At 42.6% G+C, this 21,209-nt stretch overlaps 1 protein-coding gene across 1 annotated transcript in view; it reads right to left on the reverse strand.

Annotated features, from left to right (window-relative positions):
• Positions 1-21,209, reverse strand: part of MYO1F (myosin IF) — an 87,969-nt gene that overhangs the window by 32,657 nt on the left and 34,103 nt on the right. The window contains exons 6-16 of the mRNA XM_039328468.1: positions 18,772-18,861; positions 15,892-16,023; positions 12,913-13,047; positions 12,354-12,486; positions 9,557-9,753; positions 8,884-8,964; positions 7,103-7,189; positions 4,937-5,023; positions 3,533-3,700; positions 1,720-1,805; positions 521-602 (exon numbers count right to left, since the gene is read on the reverse strand). Of these exons, the coding sequence (XP_039184402.1) occupies positions 521-602; positions 1,720-1,805; positions 3,533-3,700; positions 4,937-5,023; positions 7,103-7,189; positions 8,884-8,964; positions 9,557-9,753; positions 12,354-12,486; positions 12,913-13,047; positions 15,892-16,023; positions 18,772-18,861 (1,278 nt within the window). The remainder of the gene's footprint in view (positions 1-520; positions 603-1,719; positions 1,806-3,532; positions 3,701-4,936; positions 5,024-7,102; positions 7,190-8,883; positions 8,965-9,556; positions 9,754-12,353; positions 12,487-12,912; positions 13,048-15,891; positions 16,024-18,771; positions 18,862-21,209) is intronic.

The following is a 21,209-nucleotide window of genomic DNA, read 5'->3' on the forward strand; positions in this document are numbered from 1 at the left end:
GACAACAAGCCTGCAAGGTGGGTTGGGTTAAGGAGGAATGATTCCCCCAAAGACACCCAGCTGGCTTTCAGACCTAAGGTGGGACTAGAACTCACAGTCTCCCAGTTGTTGTTGTTGTTGTTGTTGTTAATTGCGAAGTCGTGTCCGACCCATCGCGACCCCATGGACAATGTTCCTCCAGGTCTTCCTGTCCTCTATCATCTTCTGAAGTCCATTTAAGTTCACACCTACTGCTTCAGTTCCTAGCCTGATGCTTTAACCCAGGGGTCTTCAAACTTGGCCCGTTTATGACTTGTGGACTTCAACTCCCAGAATTCCTCAGCCAGTGTGCCTGGCTGAGGAATTCTGGGAGTTGAAGTCCACGTCATAAAAGGGCCAAGTTTGAAGACCCCTGCTTTAACCACTAAACCTGATCATTGACAAACTACAGAGATTGCTTTTATTGCCTGTAGCTGCTTCCTAATATCAGCTGTTGAGGAACAAATTAAAAAAAAAAAGCTCTAACCCAATGGAAATGTACCTTAATTTTGGATCCAGCTGTAGTGGGCCGTCCTTTTTTATCTGAATCAAGTTTTTCTGGGAAAAGCATCCGGATGAAAGCACTAAGAAAGGGAAAAGAAAGTAAGAAAAAACTAGAATTTTGGAAATGGACCTGTAAAAATACACCACTGATGCAGACTATGATTGTATTTGAGCTGGTATTCCCCTGTATCTAAGGGGCACAAAGGGATAAATTCTCCCCTGCTTTATATTCAGACTGACTCTGAATAAGTTAGTTTACTATTGATAGCCATACATTTATCTAAGATCCTCTTGGTAAGAACAAAAAAAGGTCTTGTTGCATAAGAATCTTTGTTGCTTCTGAAGGCTGAAAGAACATTGTACCACAAACCCTGTCTGTCAGGGTTATGGGTGTGACTTTGATACACTTATGGTACATATTAGTCCATGCATAGAAAAATAGGTGGATATTACAAGATGTATGCTTTTAAACACCAGTTGTATCTTATTCTGTTTCTATTTGTTTTTAACTGTTAACTGTTCAGAGTCATGTACATGAGATGGGCAGCCATATACATTTATTGAATAAATAAATAAATTGTGATACCCTAATACAGAGGTCCCCAACCTTTTGGGCACCAGGGACTGGTTATGTGGAGAGAGATTTTCCTGCGGACCGGAGGGGGCGTGGTTTTGTGTGCTGCCTGCATCCCACAGATGAGGCTTTGCTTGTTTGTGCGGCCCAGTTGCTGGCAAGCTACGGCCCGTACCAGTCCACGGACTGGGGGTTAGGGACCCCAGCCCTAATAGACTGCTTTTGACAGTCTGAACAACACCTCCTCTCCCCAGAAACACTGCTATTTGTTTATCTAGCCCAGATTTGGGGATTTTTTGCCTCTTTAAATCAGGATCACAAATTTGATTTATGTCAGAACGACAGTTCCCAGAATTCCAAGCTAGCATGTCCTGTACACATCTCATGGCACCAGTTTAAGCAAGTCTGCTTTGAAAGTTGTTGGAATAAAATCCTGACTCTTGGGCATATTATCTGATGGGAGCTGTAGTCCAAGTACACTCCAAACCCTTCTGTTTTCCTTCATTACGTGCTTTTTGGGTGGGTATCACGATGCCTCCGTGAAGCTTATAACCCAGTACAAAAAATGAAAAATATGGCCAAGTGAGGTTTGGGGGAAGGGAAAGCAGGGGAAACAGACTCACAATTCACTGGTTTGCATTAGTTCTATCAGGTCGGTGAAAAGCACATCCCGATTTCGTTCACAAAAGCCGTTTACGTCATAGGAGACCTGTGGTTAGGAGAGGCCGATGGTTAGCATTTCTGCCATGTGTAACTCCTGTTATGTCTGTTAAGTGGGATCTGTGATCTCTCACTGCTTTCTTCAAATAAATCTATCTGCTCCCAGTCTACTACAAGGGTCCCCAAGCTTGGCAACTTTAAGACTTGTGGACTTCAACTCCCAGAATTCCTCAGCCAGCCAAGATGGCTGAGGAATTCTGGGGGTTGAAGTCCACAAGTCTTAAAGTTGCCAAGCTTGGGGACCTCTGGTCTAGTACCTTCTCCACCATACAGTGACATCAGAATGTTACTTACAACTGGTCCTCATACTGATGATTACCATAGCATCCTCACGGTCATGTGATCAAAATTTGATCTCCTGGCATGTTGCAAAAAAGGCCATAAAACCACTCAACGACCTCCTTGCTTAGCAATGGAAATTCTTGACCCAATTATGATTGTATGTCAAGGAGTACTGCCTTTGCTCTTCTAGTTTGTATGTGCAGGTGTATACACACACACACAGATAGTCCTCCCTTAAGGGTCACTTGTTCAGTGACCATTCAAAGTCACAATGACTCTGAAAGATGAGAGTTATAACTGACCTCATCGCGGCAGCCGTTGCAGCATCCCATGGTTGCGTGGTCGCTATTTGGGTGCTTGGCAACTGGGTCATAACCAGTGGTGGGATTCAACCAGTTCGCACCAGTTCGACAGAACCAGTAGCTAATTTTTTTGTTGCCCAGGCTCAGAATGGACTTCCGGAAGTGGCATCCACCCAGAGAACCGGTTGTTCACATATTTGAATCCCACCACTGGTCATAATTGCAGTGATTGCAGCAACCACAATCATGCAATCACCATTTGTTGTCTTCCCTGTCAGTTTCTGCCAAGCAAAGTCAATGGGGAAGCGTGCAGGAGATTGCAAATGCTGATCTCCCAATTGGGATTCACTTAATGACAGCAGCTGCAACTGCTGCAGCTACGAGGTTGTCACACTTTATAATCATGTTGCTCAGCTATTAAGTTCCCAAATCCAATTAGCAAACACTACCTGTACATACATACATATACGTATGATCAATTTAAACATAATTTTAACTATTCTGAGTTCAGTTTATACACAAACACACATACACAGAGCTGGAAGGGACCTTGGAGGTCTTCTAGTCCAACCCCCTGCTCAAGCAGGAAACTTGATATGATTTCAGACAAATCGTTGTCCAATTGATTCTGGAGCACCCATGACTTCTGGAGGCAGGTTGTTCCATTGATTAATTGTTCTAACTGTCAGGAAATTTCTCCGTAGTTCTAGGTTGCTTCTCTCCTTGATTAATTTCCACCCAATGCTTCTTGCCCTGTCTTTAGGTGCTTTGGAGAATAGCTTGACTCCCTCTTCTTTGTGGCAACCCCTGAGATATTGGAACACTGCTATCATGTCCCCCCTCGTCCTTCTTTTCATTAAACTAGGCAGACCCAATTCCTGTAACCGTTCCTTATATGTTTTAGCCTCCAGTCCTCTAATCATCTTTGTTGCTCTTCTCTGCACTCTTCCTAGACTAGTCTCAACATCTTTTTTTATATCACGGTGACCAAAACTGGATGCAATACGAGTATGTGCAACTCACAGCCCGTCAGTAGATCAGAGTTAGCATTTTCAGCCTAGAAACTGGAGAAGCCAAATTGAAAGGAGTAAGGAAGGGAGGGCTAGGAAGAAAAGTGGGGAGTTCGGGAGACCTTGCCAGCATAGTGGTGGATGATGAATCCTGAACTGGAGCCGTTGAAATGCTCGTGGGTCCCCACTCCGGACTGCAGCTTCTGCAGCAAGATCTGGTCGGCCCCCTCGCCCTTTGCATACACAGTAGCGCAAACATCATCTAAGATGCTCATAATTCCAGGAGGATTCTGGAAGACAAAAAGAGTGAAGGAGTGAAAATCTGGTCTCTCCATCCTGTTCAAGAGGGCAAAGCTGCTTGAGTCCCAACAAGGCAAATTCAAACTGCCTTTAAACTGATTGTAAAATGTGTTGTTGAGAAAAGAGCGAAATGAGCTTCTGTTTTGTCCCAAAGGTGCTTTTTCAAGAGGCAACAGGATGTTCTTTGTTTTTCCTTGAAGACATTTCATTTCTCATCCAAGAAGCTTCTTCAGTTCTGACTGAATGGTAAGGAATGGAGGGATTTATATTCCTTGCAGTCATCTGGTTGTTAGCACTCTCTCTGAGAGTCATTGAGGCCACCTGGAGGCTTATCTGTGCCCTCAGGGTCACTTGAATAATGGAACTGCTGAAAGGACTGTTGTAAATAGGAGATAGGAGATGTCATATCTCTCCCTCCCTGTTGAGAGAGGGCTGCATAATTCGAATGTAGCTGGCCTCTTTCACCCCTCTTTCAAACGTCTTCAAAGGAAAAAAAGAAAGTCCAGTTGCCTTTTGAAAAAGCATTTTTGGGACAACTGTGACCTGGATGACAGACTCTCTGTAGTCATTTACCTATGGGCTTCTGTATTATAATGTTGCTTGTATGTATTTGTTGTTCAGATAGAGATGGCTTTATTTTCCCCAGCTGGTAGCAAAAATCTTCAAAGACTCCTTTTGGCAATTGTAATTTATTGGTCTTCTGTATCATTTTAAATCATTCTGGGAGTTGAAGTCCAGATAGCTTAAAGTTACGGAGGTTGAGAAATGAAGATTTATCTATCTATCTGTCTGTCAAATGTATAGGTTGTCCGTCTTACCTCAAGGTAACTTTGAGGTAAGAAATGTAATTCCAGCCAGGAAACAAAGCTAAATTTATGGTAAGGCCACCCAGAGTCACTTTGGATAGTGCAGTAGATGGCATATAAATTTAATAAATAAATACAGTCTCCAAGGTTTATTTTTTACAAAATAATGGCTGCCATCTTCTTTCTAGAATGCTCTAGAACAACATACCCATTTTAGGCGCATTCTAATCAACAAAGTTTTAAATGAATTTTAGGGAAGAAAAAGGCATGGATGTTTCATTTTTTAATGTAAAAAAAACCCACGGCCTTTTAAGAATTTAATTCAACTGAAATAAAGTATGAATGCCATCCCCAGCTCAACCCCCCCCCCATACTTCAGTGAGTCTTTTCACATCATCTCCCCCTCAGTCCTTCTCTTACCACTTTGTTTTCAATGAGATCACACACAATTTTGTTGTTGAAATATTCAATTGGGGTCCACTTGATGCCTTCCTGGACATACTCTTCCTAGAGCAAGGGGAGAGATTGCTTTTAAAAAAACAAAGAAGCAATTCACGCAGATTCAAAGAACAGCTAAAAATGAGGATAGACTTAAGAATACTATTAGTTCTGTCTGATCTGATAATCTGCAGCTCACAAATCAGAACAGAACAAAAGAGTTGGAAGGGATCTTAGAGGCCTTCTAGTCCAACCCCTGCTCAAGCAGGAGGCCCGATACCCAATCTCTTCTTAAAAACCTCCAGTGTTGGACCGCTCTGGAGGCAAGTTGTTCTACTAATTAATTATTCTAACTGTCAGGAAATTTCTCCTTACTTCTAGGTTGATTCCCTCCTTGGTTAGTTTCCATCCATTGCTTCTTGTTTTGCCTTCACGTATGTTAGAGAATAGGTTGACTCTCCCCTCTCTTCTTAGTGGCAGATATTGGAACACTGCTATCATGTCACCTGTTGTGTCCTGGGCCTGATGAGGAAACTCAGCAGGCCCAGAATTGTTGCAAATGGTCCCGGGCATTCTAAAAGCTGCCCGGTACCAGACAGAGCGGCGCCAGCTTGTGCGCATGCACAAGGCGCGAAGAAAGAAGAACTCTTATTGGTTCACTCTGTCCGGGGTTCAAGCGTGCCTTTTGCCTTTTGCTAGGAGTTGGAGTCGAAGTTGGAGTAGGAGTAATAAAGCATTGTTCGTTATCATCATGTGTCTTCATCATTTGCATGCGAATGGAGAACTCAACATCACCCTAGTCCTTCTCTTTATTAAACTAGACATACCCAATTCCTGCATCCATTCTTCATGTGTTTTAGCCTCCAGTCCTCTAATCCAGGGCTTTTCAACCTTTTCACCCATTGTACCACTTTTAGGATATGGCAATATCCGAGAACCACCAGTCCCCTAGCAAGGTGTCAAAAACTTGATGACCCCCCCCCAAAAGGAAAAAAGTGATAAAAGTACAGGTAGTCCTCAACTTACAACAGTTCGCTTAGTGACTGTTTGAAGTTACAGTGGCACTGAAAAAAGTGTCCCGCAAGCCACAGCCGAGCAAGACACCTGCCTGTCCGCCCGGCGGTGCTCTTCCTCCTGTCCGAGGTTTTCATTCTTGTGAACATTTCTGTTGAGGATTGGCAGCGGGGATGGGGTGGGGGGTGTTTGGTTTTTATTCCCCCCATCTGCTGGGTGGTTGCAGCAGGTTTTGGTCACTTCACATGACCCTGGGACACTGTGACCATCATAAATATGAATCAGTTGCCAAGCATCTGAATGTAAATCACAAGACCCTGGAGATACTGCAACATTCCAGCTGATTGGCGCTTCTTCTGGGCTCAGTGGAATTGCCAGGATCAATGCTGCTTTCCAGCTGATTGGTGCTTCTTCGGGGCTCAGCAGAAGCACCACAATCAGCGCTGAGCTCCAGCTGGAACCTGGTGCTGATCCTGGCACTTCCACTGAACCCTGACAGCCCCGAAGAAGCGCCGATCAGCTGGAAAGCGGCACTGATCATGGCACTTCTGCTGAGCCCTGACAGCCCTGCAGCTCCAGCCATCTCTCGCTCAGGCTTGTGCGGTGCTACCACTGGTTCAGCTCATTCCCCTCCCCCACTACCACTTTTCTAGGATGGTTGCGTACCACCTACCAGGTGCCAATGTACCACCGGTGGTACCCATACCACTGGTTGAAAAGCCCTGCTCTAATCATCTTTGTTGCTCTTCTCTGTACTTTTTCTAGAGTCTCAACATCTTTTTTAAAGTCTTGAAGACCAAAACTGAACCCAATATTACAAATGTGGTCTTACCAAAGCATTATAAAGTGGTACTAACATTTCTCGTGATCTTGATTCTGACCATCTGTTAATGCAGCCTAGAACCTGAGGGCAATTTTTCCAAACCTGATGCCTTCCTGATATGGTGGAATTAAAACTCCTGAAGTTCCCAGTCTGCCTTGTGGTTAGGAATTCAAGGAGATGCCAAACATCCTAACCTGGGGATACAGTCCTATGTCCAGTTTAGGAGAGGTGGTCTCACAATCGGAGACTGATCCACAGAATCCACAGTCCACCCTCAGAAGAATTTGTATCTTCTCCCACACTGGACTCACCTGCTCTGCTTTAAGTGTCAATTCAATGAAGATCTGTTGAAGTTTTTCATTCACAAAGTTAATGCAGAACTGTTCAAAGCCATTTCTCTGAAGATCGGGGAAACATGAGGCAAAGGAAAGGAGAAGAGTTTTGGAAAGGAGGTGGTTAGTTGACATTCCCATCAAATTCCAGACTTGGAGAAAAGAAATGGAGAACTGAGTGGAACTGGAAAGGATCACAGAGTCCAAATCAGCATGACTCAAGCCAGCAAATTACATGGGAAGCTTCCCATTGCTAAGAAATTATTCCTTCATAAGATAGAGCCAGAATGGTCTAGTGCAGGGATAGTCAACCTTGGCTCTTTTATGACTCGTGGACTTCAACTCCCAGAATTCCTGAGCCAGCATGGCTCAGCTTGGAAACCTCTCCCTTTCCCCTCAGCATGGCTGGCTCAGGAATTCTGGGAGTTGAAGTCCACGACTCATAAAAGAGCCAAGGTTGCCTACCCCTGGTCTAGTGATTAAGGCACCAGGCTAGAAAGCAGGAGACCTGAGTTCAAGTCCAGCCTTAGCCATGAAATCCAGCCAGGTAGCTTTGGTCAGTTATTCTTTCAGCCTAGCCCACCTCACAGGGTTATTGTTGTGGGGAAAATATGAGGAGGAAGGTTATTGTATATGTTCACCGTCTTTGGTTGTTTCTAAAAACAATAAAGGTGGGATACAAATAAATAAATAAAAATAAATGATCAACCATTGAAAATAACCAACAACTAAATTAATGGGGTCTCAAAATTTTCAGAGTTTTTCTTTGTTTCTGCTTAAATGTAACAAATGATTCCTATTCTGTCAGAACCTCCTAGTTGAGGGATGTGTATAATGTGCGGATTACACAAAATAAAATTTTGATTGGACTTGTGACATGCTGAACAAAATGGGCCAAAATTTGCCAATTATGTCCTTATTTTCATCAGATAAATCTCTTGTCTGTTGTATGTACGTGACTGGAGGCTAGTAAGGTCACCCAAACCCTTTTTACTATATTAAAATCTATTACTGATAGTTCTAGCTTAAAAATATTACTGGTAGTCCTCGTTTAACGATCTGTCATTTAGTGACTGTTAAGAGTTATGATGGCATGGGAAAAGTGACTTATGACAGGTCTTCACAGCACTGTCTTGATCACATGATTGTAATCCTGGTGCTTGGAAACTGAGCTGGATTTCCAGCCATTGCAATGTCCTGTTGTCATTTATTTATGGCTCCTTAGATATTAAAGTTAATAATGAATATTGTTGTCTTTTACTAAACTGTTAAATAATATGACCAACTGGACAATGGTGTCTTTGTGGTACAGAAACATTTTTGAGTTCAGAATTTTCTCAAAAGCCAAGATCACTGGTTTCTCTTAAGACAGAGGTCCCCAACCTATGGGCCATGGTCCATTACCGGTCCATGGCCTGGTGGCCGACAGGCTGCGTGAGTGGCTAGCCAGTGAGCATGTGTGTGTGCACAAACTCAACCCCCTGCACTAGGGTCACTCCAAGGATCGCGCAGGTGCTAGTATCACCACGAGAGTTGCGGGTGCTAGCATCACCGTGAGCATCGCGCATGCACTTGAGCTCCCGTTTGCATCACACACTGCTTGTGGACCCATTTGAGTCACACGCGTGCTTGCAGCCATGCTTGTGGTGTGTGCGGTGTGGCCCCATTTGCATGTGGTCATGCGCATGTAGAGGTGTCCCTCCCTTCTGGGCCATCAACCAAGAAAGATTGTGGATTTCTGCTGTAAGACACAGACCTACCTGGAATATTTCAAAACCATAAATGTCTAGGACACCAACACTGTATTCTTCATTTGGTTTCTGCATGGCTTTGTTGATGGACTGGAAGTGAAGAGAAAGGGATTACTAGCTGCAAAAAAGATAGAACTTTATTATCAGAGGCCACATAACTTCAGTGTTGGTAACTGAGTGATAAAAAATATTACCATCTGGTAGAGAAGACCCCAAATTCCCAATATAAGATACCTCTTTCTCAAACAAAACAAAGCAAAAAAGCGTAGTTCCCTCAATTTCTAGCATTCAAAGAAATTTGGAGTGTTAAACAGGCCACTGTTTTTCTGAGAAAATTTTAGTTCTTCTCCATCTGAGAATGTTAGTCTTTCTCATGTCGGGTAGCATTGTAATAAGTCCATCTTTCTGATTTGGTGTTCAACCCCCCCCCCATCTTTCTGATTTGGTGTTCAAACCAGACACCATTGTATTCAACATTTTCCAGTTAGTCCAGTTCTATTTTGTGACTGAAAATACCATAGAGTTGGAAGTGATAAACTGGACACTATTCTTGTTCCACCCACTGCAGAAAGTCCATCTCTCTCAGTTGTTAAAGACAGAAATGGAATGAGCCAACCAGTCATCAATTTGTTCCCCTCCCCATCCCAAAGGTCCCCCTACAGCACAGAACAAGGTTGCATACCTCAACGAGGAAGTCAAAGACCCGGGCATAAAGGCCTTTGGCTAGGGCATCACGAGTATAGGACGCTTGTTCTACATTGAGGGTTACATTAATGGACTCTGACCGGCCACCCCATTTGCTGTCCATTTTCCGACTGGTGAGCTTCTCATCTAGGCGGTCCTTGTCAATTCCCAAAAGGTAGGCGGGAAAAGCTAGCACTGGAATGGGGAAATGGAAAAAGATGTTCATAATATATGAACATTTGCTCATGTTCCAATGCCTTGAATTAGGGAGGTGCAGAGGGAGTAAAGAAAATTACCTTGATGGAGATAGATAGGATCTGTTGAAAGTCCAGAAAAGATAACATTTGGAAGTGGCTCAGGCAGTGAGCTCCCCAATTCACTGGAGTACAGGTAGTCCTTGACTTACAACCATTCATTTAGTAACCATTCAAAGTTACAATGAAAAAAGAGACTTGATGACGGTTTTTCACACTTACAACCATTGCCGCATCCCCATGGTCATGCGATCAACATTTGGATGCTTGGCAACTGACTCATATTTATGACGGCCGCAGTGTCCCAGGGTCACTGTCCCGGTTGCAGTGTCCCAGTGTCCCCTTTTGCAACCTTCTGACAAGCAAAGTCAATGGGGAAGCAGTTCCACTTAACAGTCGTGCTACTAACTTGACAACTGCAGTAATGCACTTAACAGCTGTGGCAAGAATGGTCCTATAATGGGGCAAAACTCACTTAACACTTGTCTCGGTTAGCAACAGAAATTTTTGAGCTCAGCTGAGGCCGTAAATTGAGGACTAGATATATGTATAAAAAGGGGGAAGAAGTACTGCACAATCCGACTTGTATTTTGATTCTGTTTCTACAGCCAGCTTCAGTGAAAGGAGTTTTAACTTTCCTGTGGTCTGTGTCTTTCTAGTAGGGATGACAGGCATCTGTTTGAGGCACTTCCAAATACTATCTTTTTTTTTTTAGGGCTTAAATAACATTTCAACCTTTTTTTCAGGTATGTATTATCATGTTTGGTGGACATGTGATAAAGTAAAGAATTATTGGAAAAAGATACATATTTGGTTAGAAAAGATGTTGGGAGAACATGTAGATTTTAAACCTGAACTTTTTTTTACTAAGTATAATGCCAGAAAACACTAACAAACAAAGCCTATATTTGATTTTATATGTCACAACAGCGGCAAGAATAATATTTGTGCAATACTGAAAATATGAAGGAATAGCACCAAATGAAGAAATAATTAAAAAAATACTAGAATGCACAGAGATGGACAGACAGATTGACTGAGACTGAAAGAAAAAGAAAAAACAGAATATTATCAAACTTGGGACTTATTTTATCGATGGTTAGAGGAAAGAATAAAGGATTAGGAATTAAATATATATTAGCGTATTTAAACTCAGACAGCACGTTGGTTGAAAAAATATTATTGTATGTGTGGAAAAAATTAATAAAATCTTATAAAAAAAACCCCCAAAACATTTCAGCCTTTTTTCCCTAGATAATGGTTCTGCCAAGATTATCTTCCTTATTCTGAGAAGAACAGATTAGGAGATTTTGTTTTCCTTATAGAGTTGAACTTATTTTTTTGTATCCTATTCTTGGAGACTGCCTGGGCAAGGCCCTGCAGTTTCCTGGCAAGGCTTTTCAGAAATGGTTTGCCATTGCCTCTTTCCTAGGGCTGAGAGAAAGTGACTGGCCCAAGGTCACCCAGCTGGCTTTGTGCCTAATATGGGACTAGATAGTTTTTGGGTTTCTAGACCAATGCCTTAACCACTTCACCAAATTGGGTCTCATAGAGCAGTGGTTCTCAACCTGTGGGTCGGGACCCCATTTGGGGTCGAATGACCATTTCACGGGGGTCGCCAAACAACGCAGTCCGCCATTTTTTCCCCCTTTTCCTTAGCTGTGCTACTCCCTTTTATTCTATTGGCTTTTGAAAGCCAATAGAATAGACTTTCTTGAATAGAGTCTAATTCTATTGGCTTTCAAAAGCCAATAGGAATTGTCCAGGCTGTCTCTGCCCTGCTGAGCCCACCAAAAGTCCCATTCTGCAAACGGTGCTGCACCAATTGAGTAGTCCTCGACTTACAACCGGTTGAGTAGTCCTCTACTTATGACCGGTTGGGGGTCGTGGCATTAAAAAGGTTGAGAACCACTGTCATAGAGAATGGTAGGCTATGCTATATAAGTGAATGGGCTAAGGTGTGTATTCCATTACACTCTGAACTGACTAGACCAAGGTTTTTCAAACTGGGTTCAGCAGAATCCTAGTGTTCTATAAGATGCTGTTAGGATTTTGTAAGAGACTAAGGAGAAATAATAGTTCAATCATATGTAGCCTATCTTCTATCTTGGTCTCTTGATCATGATTTCTTGATAATAGACATCATGAAAAATACTAGAACTCTATTGATGAAAACTCTAATAACACAATGAAAAACGGGGCTGGACTAGAAGACCTCCAAGGTCCCTTCCAGCTTTCTTCTCTTCTCTTCTCTTCAGTTCAGTTCAGTTCAGTTCAGTTCAGTTCTATTTTATTCTATTCTAAAAAACCTCAGATGTATTCCTTCTTCCCTTCCTCTTATATTCTGGGAAGTTAAAGCAGAGCCTTTGAGTTTTTCCCCCTAAAGTTTTCTTCTTTTCCCAGTTTTAAAACATGTTTTTGTAACTATCAGCACATATTTTTCCAAGGTCATCTTTATGGCTCTTCATATTATCAGTGACCATGTGAGAATTAATGTTAACAGATTAATGAATATATCCCCATTAACTGGTAGCTACTCACAGTCTGAATTCTCCACTTGAGCATAGTTCCCTTTCTCCTCGAAACTGATGTTCCCTAGATGGAGAATACCAGCTACAATCTGTACGACAAGTTGCTTATCTTGGCCTGTGATGCCAATCACATCCATGGCACTCTGGACAGGGGGGGGAGGAGAGAGGGGGGGAGAGAAAAAGGGATGTAGAGGAGAAAGAAGAAGAAGAGGAAGAAGAGAAGGGATAGGAAGGAAGGAAGGAAGGAAGGAAGGAAGGAAGGAAGGAAGGAAGGAAGGAAGGAAGGAAGGAAGGAAGGAAAAGAAAAACAAGGGAGAGAGGAAAGGGAAGAGAGAGGGAAAGAAAAAGAAAGAGAGAGAGAGAGAGAGAGAGAGAGAGAGAGGAAGGAAGGAGGGAAGGAGGGAGAGAGAGGGAGGGAAAGAAAGAAAGATTATTTGTGGGTTTCAAGTACAATGTTTAACATGACTGAAAATATTATGATTTATTTAAATTTATTTAAATTTATTGGCTAAATGGACTCTGGGCAGCATTCAAAAAATGCTGAGTCTTGTAAAATAATGGTCCCTTACCATGGTCTCATGGAATTCACTCCGATCATCTGTGCCATCCACTTTGTAGGTCTCTGCCTGGTTTAAATAATAATAATAATCTGGGCTCATAATGCCCAGGTTGTGTTTCTGATCTTGGGAAGCACCCTCAATAAGCTAAAGAAAGAAGTAGATAAAGACATGAGACTGATGGATTACCATTTAAAATTCTTTAGGACCAGGGGACAAGGTCAACAACTTTTCTTAAAGACTGCAATCTCTCCAAGATCCTTTCATGGGATCCAAATTGCAGAGAGGCAATTAGTGGGTTCAGAAACAAAAATGAATGGGATCCTTGTTCTACCTAGCCCAGTGGTTCTCAACCTTTTTAATGCCGCGACCCCCAACCGGTCGTAAGTCGAGGACTACTCAACCGGTCGTAAGTCGAGGACTTCTCAACTGGTGCAGCACCATTTGCAGAATGGGACTTTTGGCGGGCTCAGCAGGGCAGAGACAGCCTGGACAATTCCTATTGGCTTTTGAAAGCCAATAGAATTAGACTCTATTCAAGAGAGTCTATTCTATTGGCTTTTGAAAGCCAATAGAATAAAAGGGAGTAGCACAGCTAAGCAAAAGGGGGAAAAAATGGCGGACTGCGTTGTTTGGCGACCCCCGTGAAATGGTCGTTAGACCCCAAATGGGGTACCAACCCACAGGTTGAGAACCACTGACCTAGCCCGTCTTTTCCTCCCTCTTTTTGATTTTCTCCCTCTCCCCCCCCTTTGCAGGAATGCACAGACAGTTCCCATTGGAAGTTCAAACTCATCTAATGCAGAACATTTTGGAAACTGAGCAGAGGGTCATCTCAAATGATCTAAAAAATTACATAGTGTCTGTCGACCCACAGCACTGTTTCAACAATTCAAGGGATGCTGTTCAGGCCAACTTTTTAATCTACTGGTAAGACCTTGACTTATGATCACAGTTGGGATCAGTTGCTAAGCAAAGCAGTTGTTTAGCAAGTCACATCCAATTTTACAACCTTTTTCACTACAGCTGTAAAATGAACCATGTGGTTGTTAAGTGAACCCAGCTTCTCTCATTAACTTTGCTTGTCAGAAGCAAAGTCACAAATGCTGCAACCATCAAAAATACATAATACATATATATGCTGGTTGACAAGTGCCCAAATTTAGATCATGTGATGCCGCAAAGGTTGTAAGTGGGAGGACTGATCATAAGTCATTTTTTTCACTGCTGTTGTAACTTCAAAAGGTTGCTAAATGAATGGTTGTAAGTCAAGGACTACCTGTACTTGGGTGGGTGAGGGTAATCTGGGTGACTGGGACAAATCCATAGCCATGGAGGAGGGGGAATTTGAACCTGACTCCCTCAACTTTGTCTTAGAGTCAGACCAACATTCAAACACACCATGTAATGGTATGTGGGAGGGGCTGTCACAGAGAGGAGGGGGGTCAACCTATTCTCCAAAGCACCTGAAGGCCAGACAAGGAGCAGTGGATGGAAATTAATCAAGGAGAGATTCAATCTAGAAAGAAGGAGAACTCTTCTGACAGTGAGGACAATCAACCAATGGAACAGTTTGCCTTCAGATGTTGTGAGTGATTCATCATTGGAAGCTTTCTAGAAGAGACTGGACTGTCATCTGTCAGAAATGGTATAGGGCAGGGGTGTCAAACTCGCAATGTCACGTGACATGTTGCAACGTATCACGACTTTTTTTTGCTATTGCCGGCAATGGGGTGGGTGCGGTTTTGCTATGATGCATCTGGCCTGTGGGCTGGCAGTTTGACACCCCTGGTATAGAATCTCCTGCTTAAATAGGGGTTGGACTAGACCAGGGGTTCTCAACCTTGATAACTTTAAGACTTGTGGACTTCAACTCCCAGAATTCTGGGAGTTGAAGTCCACAAGTCTTAAAGTTGCCAAGATTGAGAACCCCTGGACCAGACCTAAAAGGTCCCTTCCAACTATTCTATTCTATTCTATTCTATTCTATTCTATTCTATTCTATTCTATTCTATTCTATTCTATTCTATTCTAGTCTAGTCTAGTCTAGTCTAGTCTAGTCTAGTCTAGTCTAGTCTAGTCTAGTTATTCTAGTCTATTCTAGTCTATTCTAGTCTATTCTATTCTATTCTAGTCTAGTCTAGTCTAAACAGAGTAGGCAGGGAGAGCCATGGGCTGGACTATTGTGTACAAGGGATCTCAGCCCACAGGAGAAGGGAGGGTGCAAGAAACATGTCTGAAGGGCTCACCCTAGTTTTCTGAAGAGTTAAAAAAACAAAAAAAGGATGTCGGAGACTGCAAGGAGATCAAATCACTCAATCCTAAAGAAAATCAATCCTGCCTGTTCTTTGGAAGGACAGATAGTGTGACTGAAGCTTAAATTCTTTGGCCACCAAATGAGAAGAGAGGATTCATCGGAAAAGGCCTTGATCTTGGAAAGGAGAAGGGGAGGAATGGCAGAGGATGAGATGGTTAGTGTCATCGACACAATAAACATGAATTTGGGCAGACTCTGGGAGATGGTGGAGGACGGGGGCGGGGGCTGGTGTGCTATGATCCACATAGTCCCGAAGAGTCAGACACAACTTAAGTGACTGAATAACAAGAAAAGGAAAGGAAGAGAGAAATAATTTCACTCTTGCTAGTTTGTTAATGTAACCTTATAATAAAGATAAAGCCAGGACACCTGGTTGTGTTTCTTCTCTGGACTAATTTGAAGGGCTAACAAATCAATCAGAAGCCCAACATCATTTTTCTCCAAAATTTTACTTTACTAATTATAAGGAAAAAAATGGACAAAGCACTGAAATACATAATATATATATATATACCATGAACAATCTTTAAAATAAATAAACAACTCCCAAATGTATTGCTGGTCTTAAAACAGTAGTAGCAACATAGGTCACCCCCCACCCCCCCACTGTACAGATTGGGTTGCACAAGCATTTTGTGCCAATGGCCATATATATCTGTGATTTTTCCAATTACCTGATAATAAATGTGGAAGTTCCTTTCGCTCTGGTTTTGGCTCACCACCCGGGATTTTTCCAGTAGGAAATTGGAGATCTTTCCTCCATCGGGCTCACCACCACGACTGAACTGGATCTCAAAGTATTTCCCCTGGTATGAAACAGTGGAGGTTGCAAATCCAATGGTGTTCTTCAGCATCTCATGACCTGCTGACCACAAGGGGGCAGCAGGATGTAGGTTCAAAGTTAAGGATTTCCTTGCTTTTATCTGCTCTTTGTCTAAGACAGTGTTTCTCACACTTGGCAACATGCTGGCTGGGGAATTCTGGGAGTTGAAGTCCAGATATCTTAAAGTTGCCATGGCTGAAAAACACTGGTCTAAGAGACTGGAAATCTGAAACCACTTCCTTCTATTTATCTTCTCCAGACACAGAGCATATCTAGTTGCTAGGTATGGTCTAGCTCAGTGTTTCTCAACCTTGACAATTTTAAGGCATGTGGACTTCAACTCCCAGAATTCCACAGCCAGCAACTGGCAGAATTCTGGGAGTTGAAGTCCACATGCCTTAAAATTGTCAAGGTTGAGAAACACTGGTCTAGCTCTAGTCCAGGGGTAGGCAACCTCGGCTCTTTTATGACTCATGGACTTCAACTCCCAGAATATTAGGTATTTCCTGTAAATAAATGTCCTCACTACTAGAGTTATACAACTTATTTCTTGTCTTTGCTCAGGTCCAATTCCCACTCTCAAGGGTGTGCATGTGCATACAGAAAACATTTCAACCTCCACTGTGAGAGAGGATATATTAGACAAATCCTAAGTGGGAGGATCTAAAAATAGGCACCCCAAGATTTTAAACAGAATAACAGAGTTGCAAGGGGCCAAGAAGGTCTTCTAGTCCAACCCCCTGCTCAGATAGGAAACTTTATATTTATATATTTGTTAATGAGATGTTGGGGGATGACCTATTTTGTCCCATTTTATGACCTTTCTTGCCACGGCTGTTAACTAATCACTGCAGTTATTAAGTTAGCAACAGAGTTGTAAAGTGAACCTAACTTCCCTATTGACTGTCAAAGCTGCAAATGTTGTATATTCTTGCTTTGACAATATGCAGAACTGTCTGGTATTTTTGAGGTTAATACAGAGCAGAAGGGGGTGGGGGCAAAGCCAGAGGAAAGAAAGAGGAAGAAAACCTTTGACCTTCACACTAATTGTATAATGTGACGTATGACAGCTAATTTAGGGAGGGAACATGCTGATAATTTAACTGCTCAGAGGAAGAAAACTTAGATCTTAGCATAAAAATTCGTTATGCCTGTGCCGACATTTTGAAGCAATAAAAGACTTTTAGGGAAATCAATGCCTGGAAGTTCTTTGAAGTGTTTCATTAGCCGGAACCATAACAATTGACTTTGTCAGAAGGTCACAAAAGGTGATTACGTGGCCTTGGGACACTGTAACCGTTGTAAATATGAACCAAGTGTCTGAATTTTGATCACATAGCAGGGGATTAGACTAGATCAGAGGCCCCCAACCTTTGGGGCACCAGGGACTGGTTCCGTGGAGAGAGGTTTTTCCGCGGACCGGAGGGAGCCTGGTTTTGTGTGCAATCTGCATCCCACGATGGGGCTTTGCTTGTCTGGGTGGACCGGTTGCTGGCATGCCGTGGCCCTGTACTGGTCCACAACCCGGGGGTTGGGGACCCCTGAGCTAGATGACCTCCAAGGTCCCTTCCAACTTTATGATGATGATGATGCAACAGTTGTAAGTGTAAAAAACAGTCCTAACTCACTTTTTTCAGGACTGTTTGTAACTTAGAATGAAGTTAGGCGAGGACTACCTGTATTGAAGAATATCCCGTCATGGGCACAATGACATGTTCCTTACAGTTGCTAGCTGCAGATCCCCATTTACTGTAAAAGGTTTTTTTTTTTTTTGCGTGGCTGAAATTTCATGAAATTACCAAATCACACAAAAAGATGACTCTTGTTCCATTTTTGCCCACTACCATCTCAGAGGTTTTGCTTAATGGGCAAATGTTCGAACTGAATGTGAATACTAGTGGAACTTACAGACAGATTGTGCCATTGTGTTCTCCGGTTTATATCTTGACTTAACACATTCTGAGGCCAGGCACGTCTACACAGCAATAGCACTTAGACTTATATACCGCTGCACAGTGCTTTCTAAGCGATTTAGAGTCAGCCTATTGCCTCCAACAATCTGGGTGCTCATTTTACTGACCTAGGAAGTCAACCTTGAGCCAGTTGGGATCAAACTCCTGGCAGTAAGCAGTGAGTTAGCCTGCAGTACTGCCTTCTTACCACTCACCATAGCCAACTTTTTAAAGCCCTACAAAAGGCCTACAGGGTTGGGGCCGTCCTAATCTCTGGGAAGAGAATATTCCACAGAGCAGGGGCCACAGCAGAGAAGGCCTGACTTCTAGTTCCCACTTTTCAACACTCTTTGGGTGACAGGATATGCAGCATGCCCAATCTGCCGGATCTATGTGTGTTTTTATCCTGTAACCTGCCCAGTGTCACTTTTGTGAAATGGGCAGTTATACAAATCCCATAAATAAATAAATTTCCATTTGATAAAAACCCTGCACCCTCTTTCACCCTCTTTTTGAATACTATAAAGCAGTGTTTCTCAACCTCGGCAACTTTAAGATATGTGGACTTCAATTCCCAGAATTCTGGGGAATTTTGGAAGTTGAAGTCCACATATCTTAAAGTTGCCGAGGTTGAGAAACACTGCTATAATACCTTTTCTTTTCTTTTTTGCCATTTTTGCCTCAGCAGCATACATTGCTCCCCATACACCAGCCTGCTATTTCCTATATCGATATCAGAAACGTTTCTTCGGCCCAAATAACTTGCTTCAAAAACTTACAAATCGACTGGAGTTATTATTTCTCACGGTCTTGGCGTTGCCAAAAGCTTCAAGTAATGGATTGGACTGGAGAATGATGTCTTTGACATGCTAAAAAAAAGGAAAAGAAACATTGTGTGGAGGCTAGACAGAACCAGAAAGAACAGAATCACGGTTAGCTAAAAGGGGGTTGGCCTCAGTAGTTGGTGCTGCAATGGTGCAATTGAAGCTCTGCCTGGTTTTTTTTTTTTTTTACATGAGACATCTTTTTAATTGAAGAGTCCTGTAACTGGAACAAAAAGGAATTGTTTAGCCTAACTATTGCTATCTCGCTTTTGTAATCAGCATTTGCGTCAGGGTCACATTTCATGCAAGCATGGGAAACATGTACATGGATGGGATGTACTGAAGGAGAGAATAAGGGAGTGTACAGGAATGATTGATGTCTTCCTTATAATGTAATGGCTCTGTTGTCTGATTTTCATTGGCTAACAAAGTTTATAAAGCAGTGATGGCGAACCTTTTAGCGACCGAGTGCCCAAACTGCAACCCAAAACCCACTTATGCATTGTCGAGTGCCGGGTGGGCGTGGCCTATTGGGTGGGTGTGGCCCATTGGGTGGGCGTGGCTGCAGTGGTAACGGCAGACTGGGTGGGACTAAAAAGTTCAATCAATCAATTCCAATTTGCAAGATTTTTTTTTCCCAGTGAGAAGTTGAAATTGACTGATTGATGGAACCCCCCTTTTTTTGCACACGGTGGCGGAGGCCTAAAGCGAAAAGGTTTTATAAAACCCAGCGGAAGGCCTAGGACTGGGGCGACGGTGCGAGTGCCCACAGAGAGGGCTCTGAGTGCCACCTCTGGCACCCGTGCCATAATTTCGCCACCACTGTTATAAAGCAATGCTACTAACTTTCCAAGGTGTGGCACTTCTCGACGTAACTCTGCCTGCCTTCCAGATTGTTTGCCACCCAGCTGTTTTACTTGATCAAATAAAGCACTGTTTCCTCAAGAAGCCTCTGTTTGAGTAGCCTGATTAGACTTTTAATGGTATCTCAAATTAAATAAGGGCCAGGGACCTTATATTTCGATACAGGTAGTCCTCGACTTATGACCGGTTACTTAATGATAATTCAAAATTACAAAAAAGGGACTTACAATCTGTCCTTGAAGTTGTGATTGCCGTGCCATTCCCCCACAGTTAAATGTCTATGGAGATTCTCAGTCATCCAAGTCACTGAGTGCTTTTTCAAGGGGCAACTGGACTTTCCTGTTTCTCTTTGAAGACGTTTCGCTTCTCATCCAAGAAGATTCTTCAGCTCTGATTTGGAGATGGTGGGGAATGGAAGGAATGTCTGCAAGGAGTATAAATCCTTCCATTCCCCACCATCCAGTCAGAGTTGAAGAAGCTTCTTGGATGAGAAGCGAAACGTTTACGAACATTTATGAACAATTGCAGTACCCTGCTGTCACGTAATCATGGTTTGTAAAAAAATAATAAAAAAAATTGGATGAGTCTGATATGGACTTATGACAACACGATTTGCTTCATGATTGTTATAAAACAGTAGTAAAATTGAGTCCGGTGACATGATGACTTGAATTACGAGCAAAATTGTGAGTTCAGTTGTGGTTGTAAGTCAAGGACTACCTGTATTTTGTGGACAGCCCAGTCTGAAAAGCACTACTGCAAAACTTTATGTAATAAAGAAATGTATCTACATAATAATAATAATAATAATAATAATAATAATAATAATAGAGCCAGTTTGGTGTAGTGGTTAAGGTAGTAGGCTAGAAAGTGGAAGATCGTGAGTTCAAGTCCTGCTTTAGCCATGAAAACCAGCTGGGTGACTTTGTGCCAGTCCCTTTCTCGCCACCCAAGCCACCTCACAGGGTTGTTGTGGGTAAAATAGGAGGACGAATGTGTGTTGAATACGTTTGTCATCTTCGGTCCTTTGTAAAAATAATAAAGGGATCTAAATAACAATAAACGATAAAATAAAAAAAAAACTATAAAACATTTAAAAACTGGCATAAACTTGCAGGATTATAGGAAATGAATCAACAAAGCGAGACTATCTGAATCTACTGGATGGTAGGTATGGCATCTGAAGGGACACAGTTTCAGTTGTGATGCCATACCCGCCATTTTGTAGATTTTAACCTCCCCTCCCCCTCACAGGTGGTCCTGCAAGGATGGAGGGACTCATTCTCCTAAGACGCTGGTCCAGATCACCCCTCAGTCTTCCAGTCTGGGTCCTCCAAGTTCAATAGTTACATTTTTAGGTTTGGAATGATAAATGCCCAATGGCTTGCCCTATACCAGCCTGATGTCTTTCCAATCTGTCGGGATGGTGACTCCCAGAATTCCTGGGTAGGCTAGGAATTCTGGGAGTAACAGATCCAACACATCAGAGAGATTGGCGGCACTTGCAAATCTTGTTGTACATACGTGAC

Source organism: Crotalus tigris, unplaced genomic scaffold (genome assembly GCF_016545835.1).
Source record: "Crotalus tigris isolate CLP2741 ecotype Arizona unplaced genomic scaffold, ASM1654583v1 scf7180000024379.1109085, whole genome shotgun sequence".
NCBI lineage: Eukaryota > Metazoa > Chordata > Lepidosauria > Squamata > Viperidae > Crotalus > Crotalus tigris.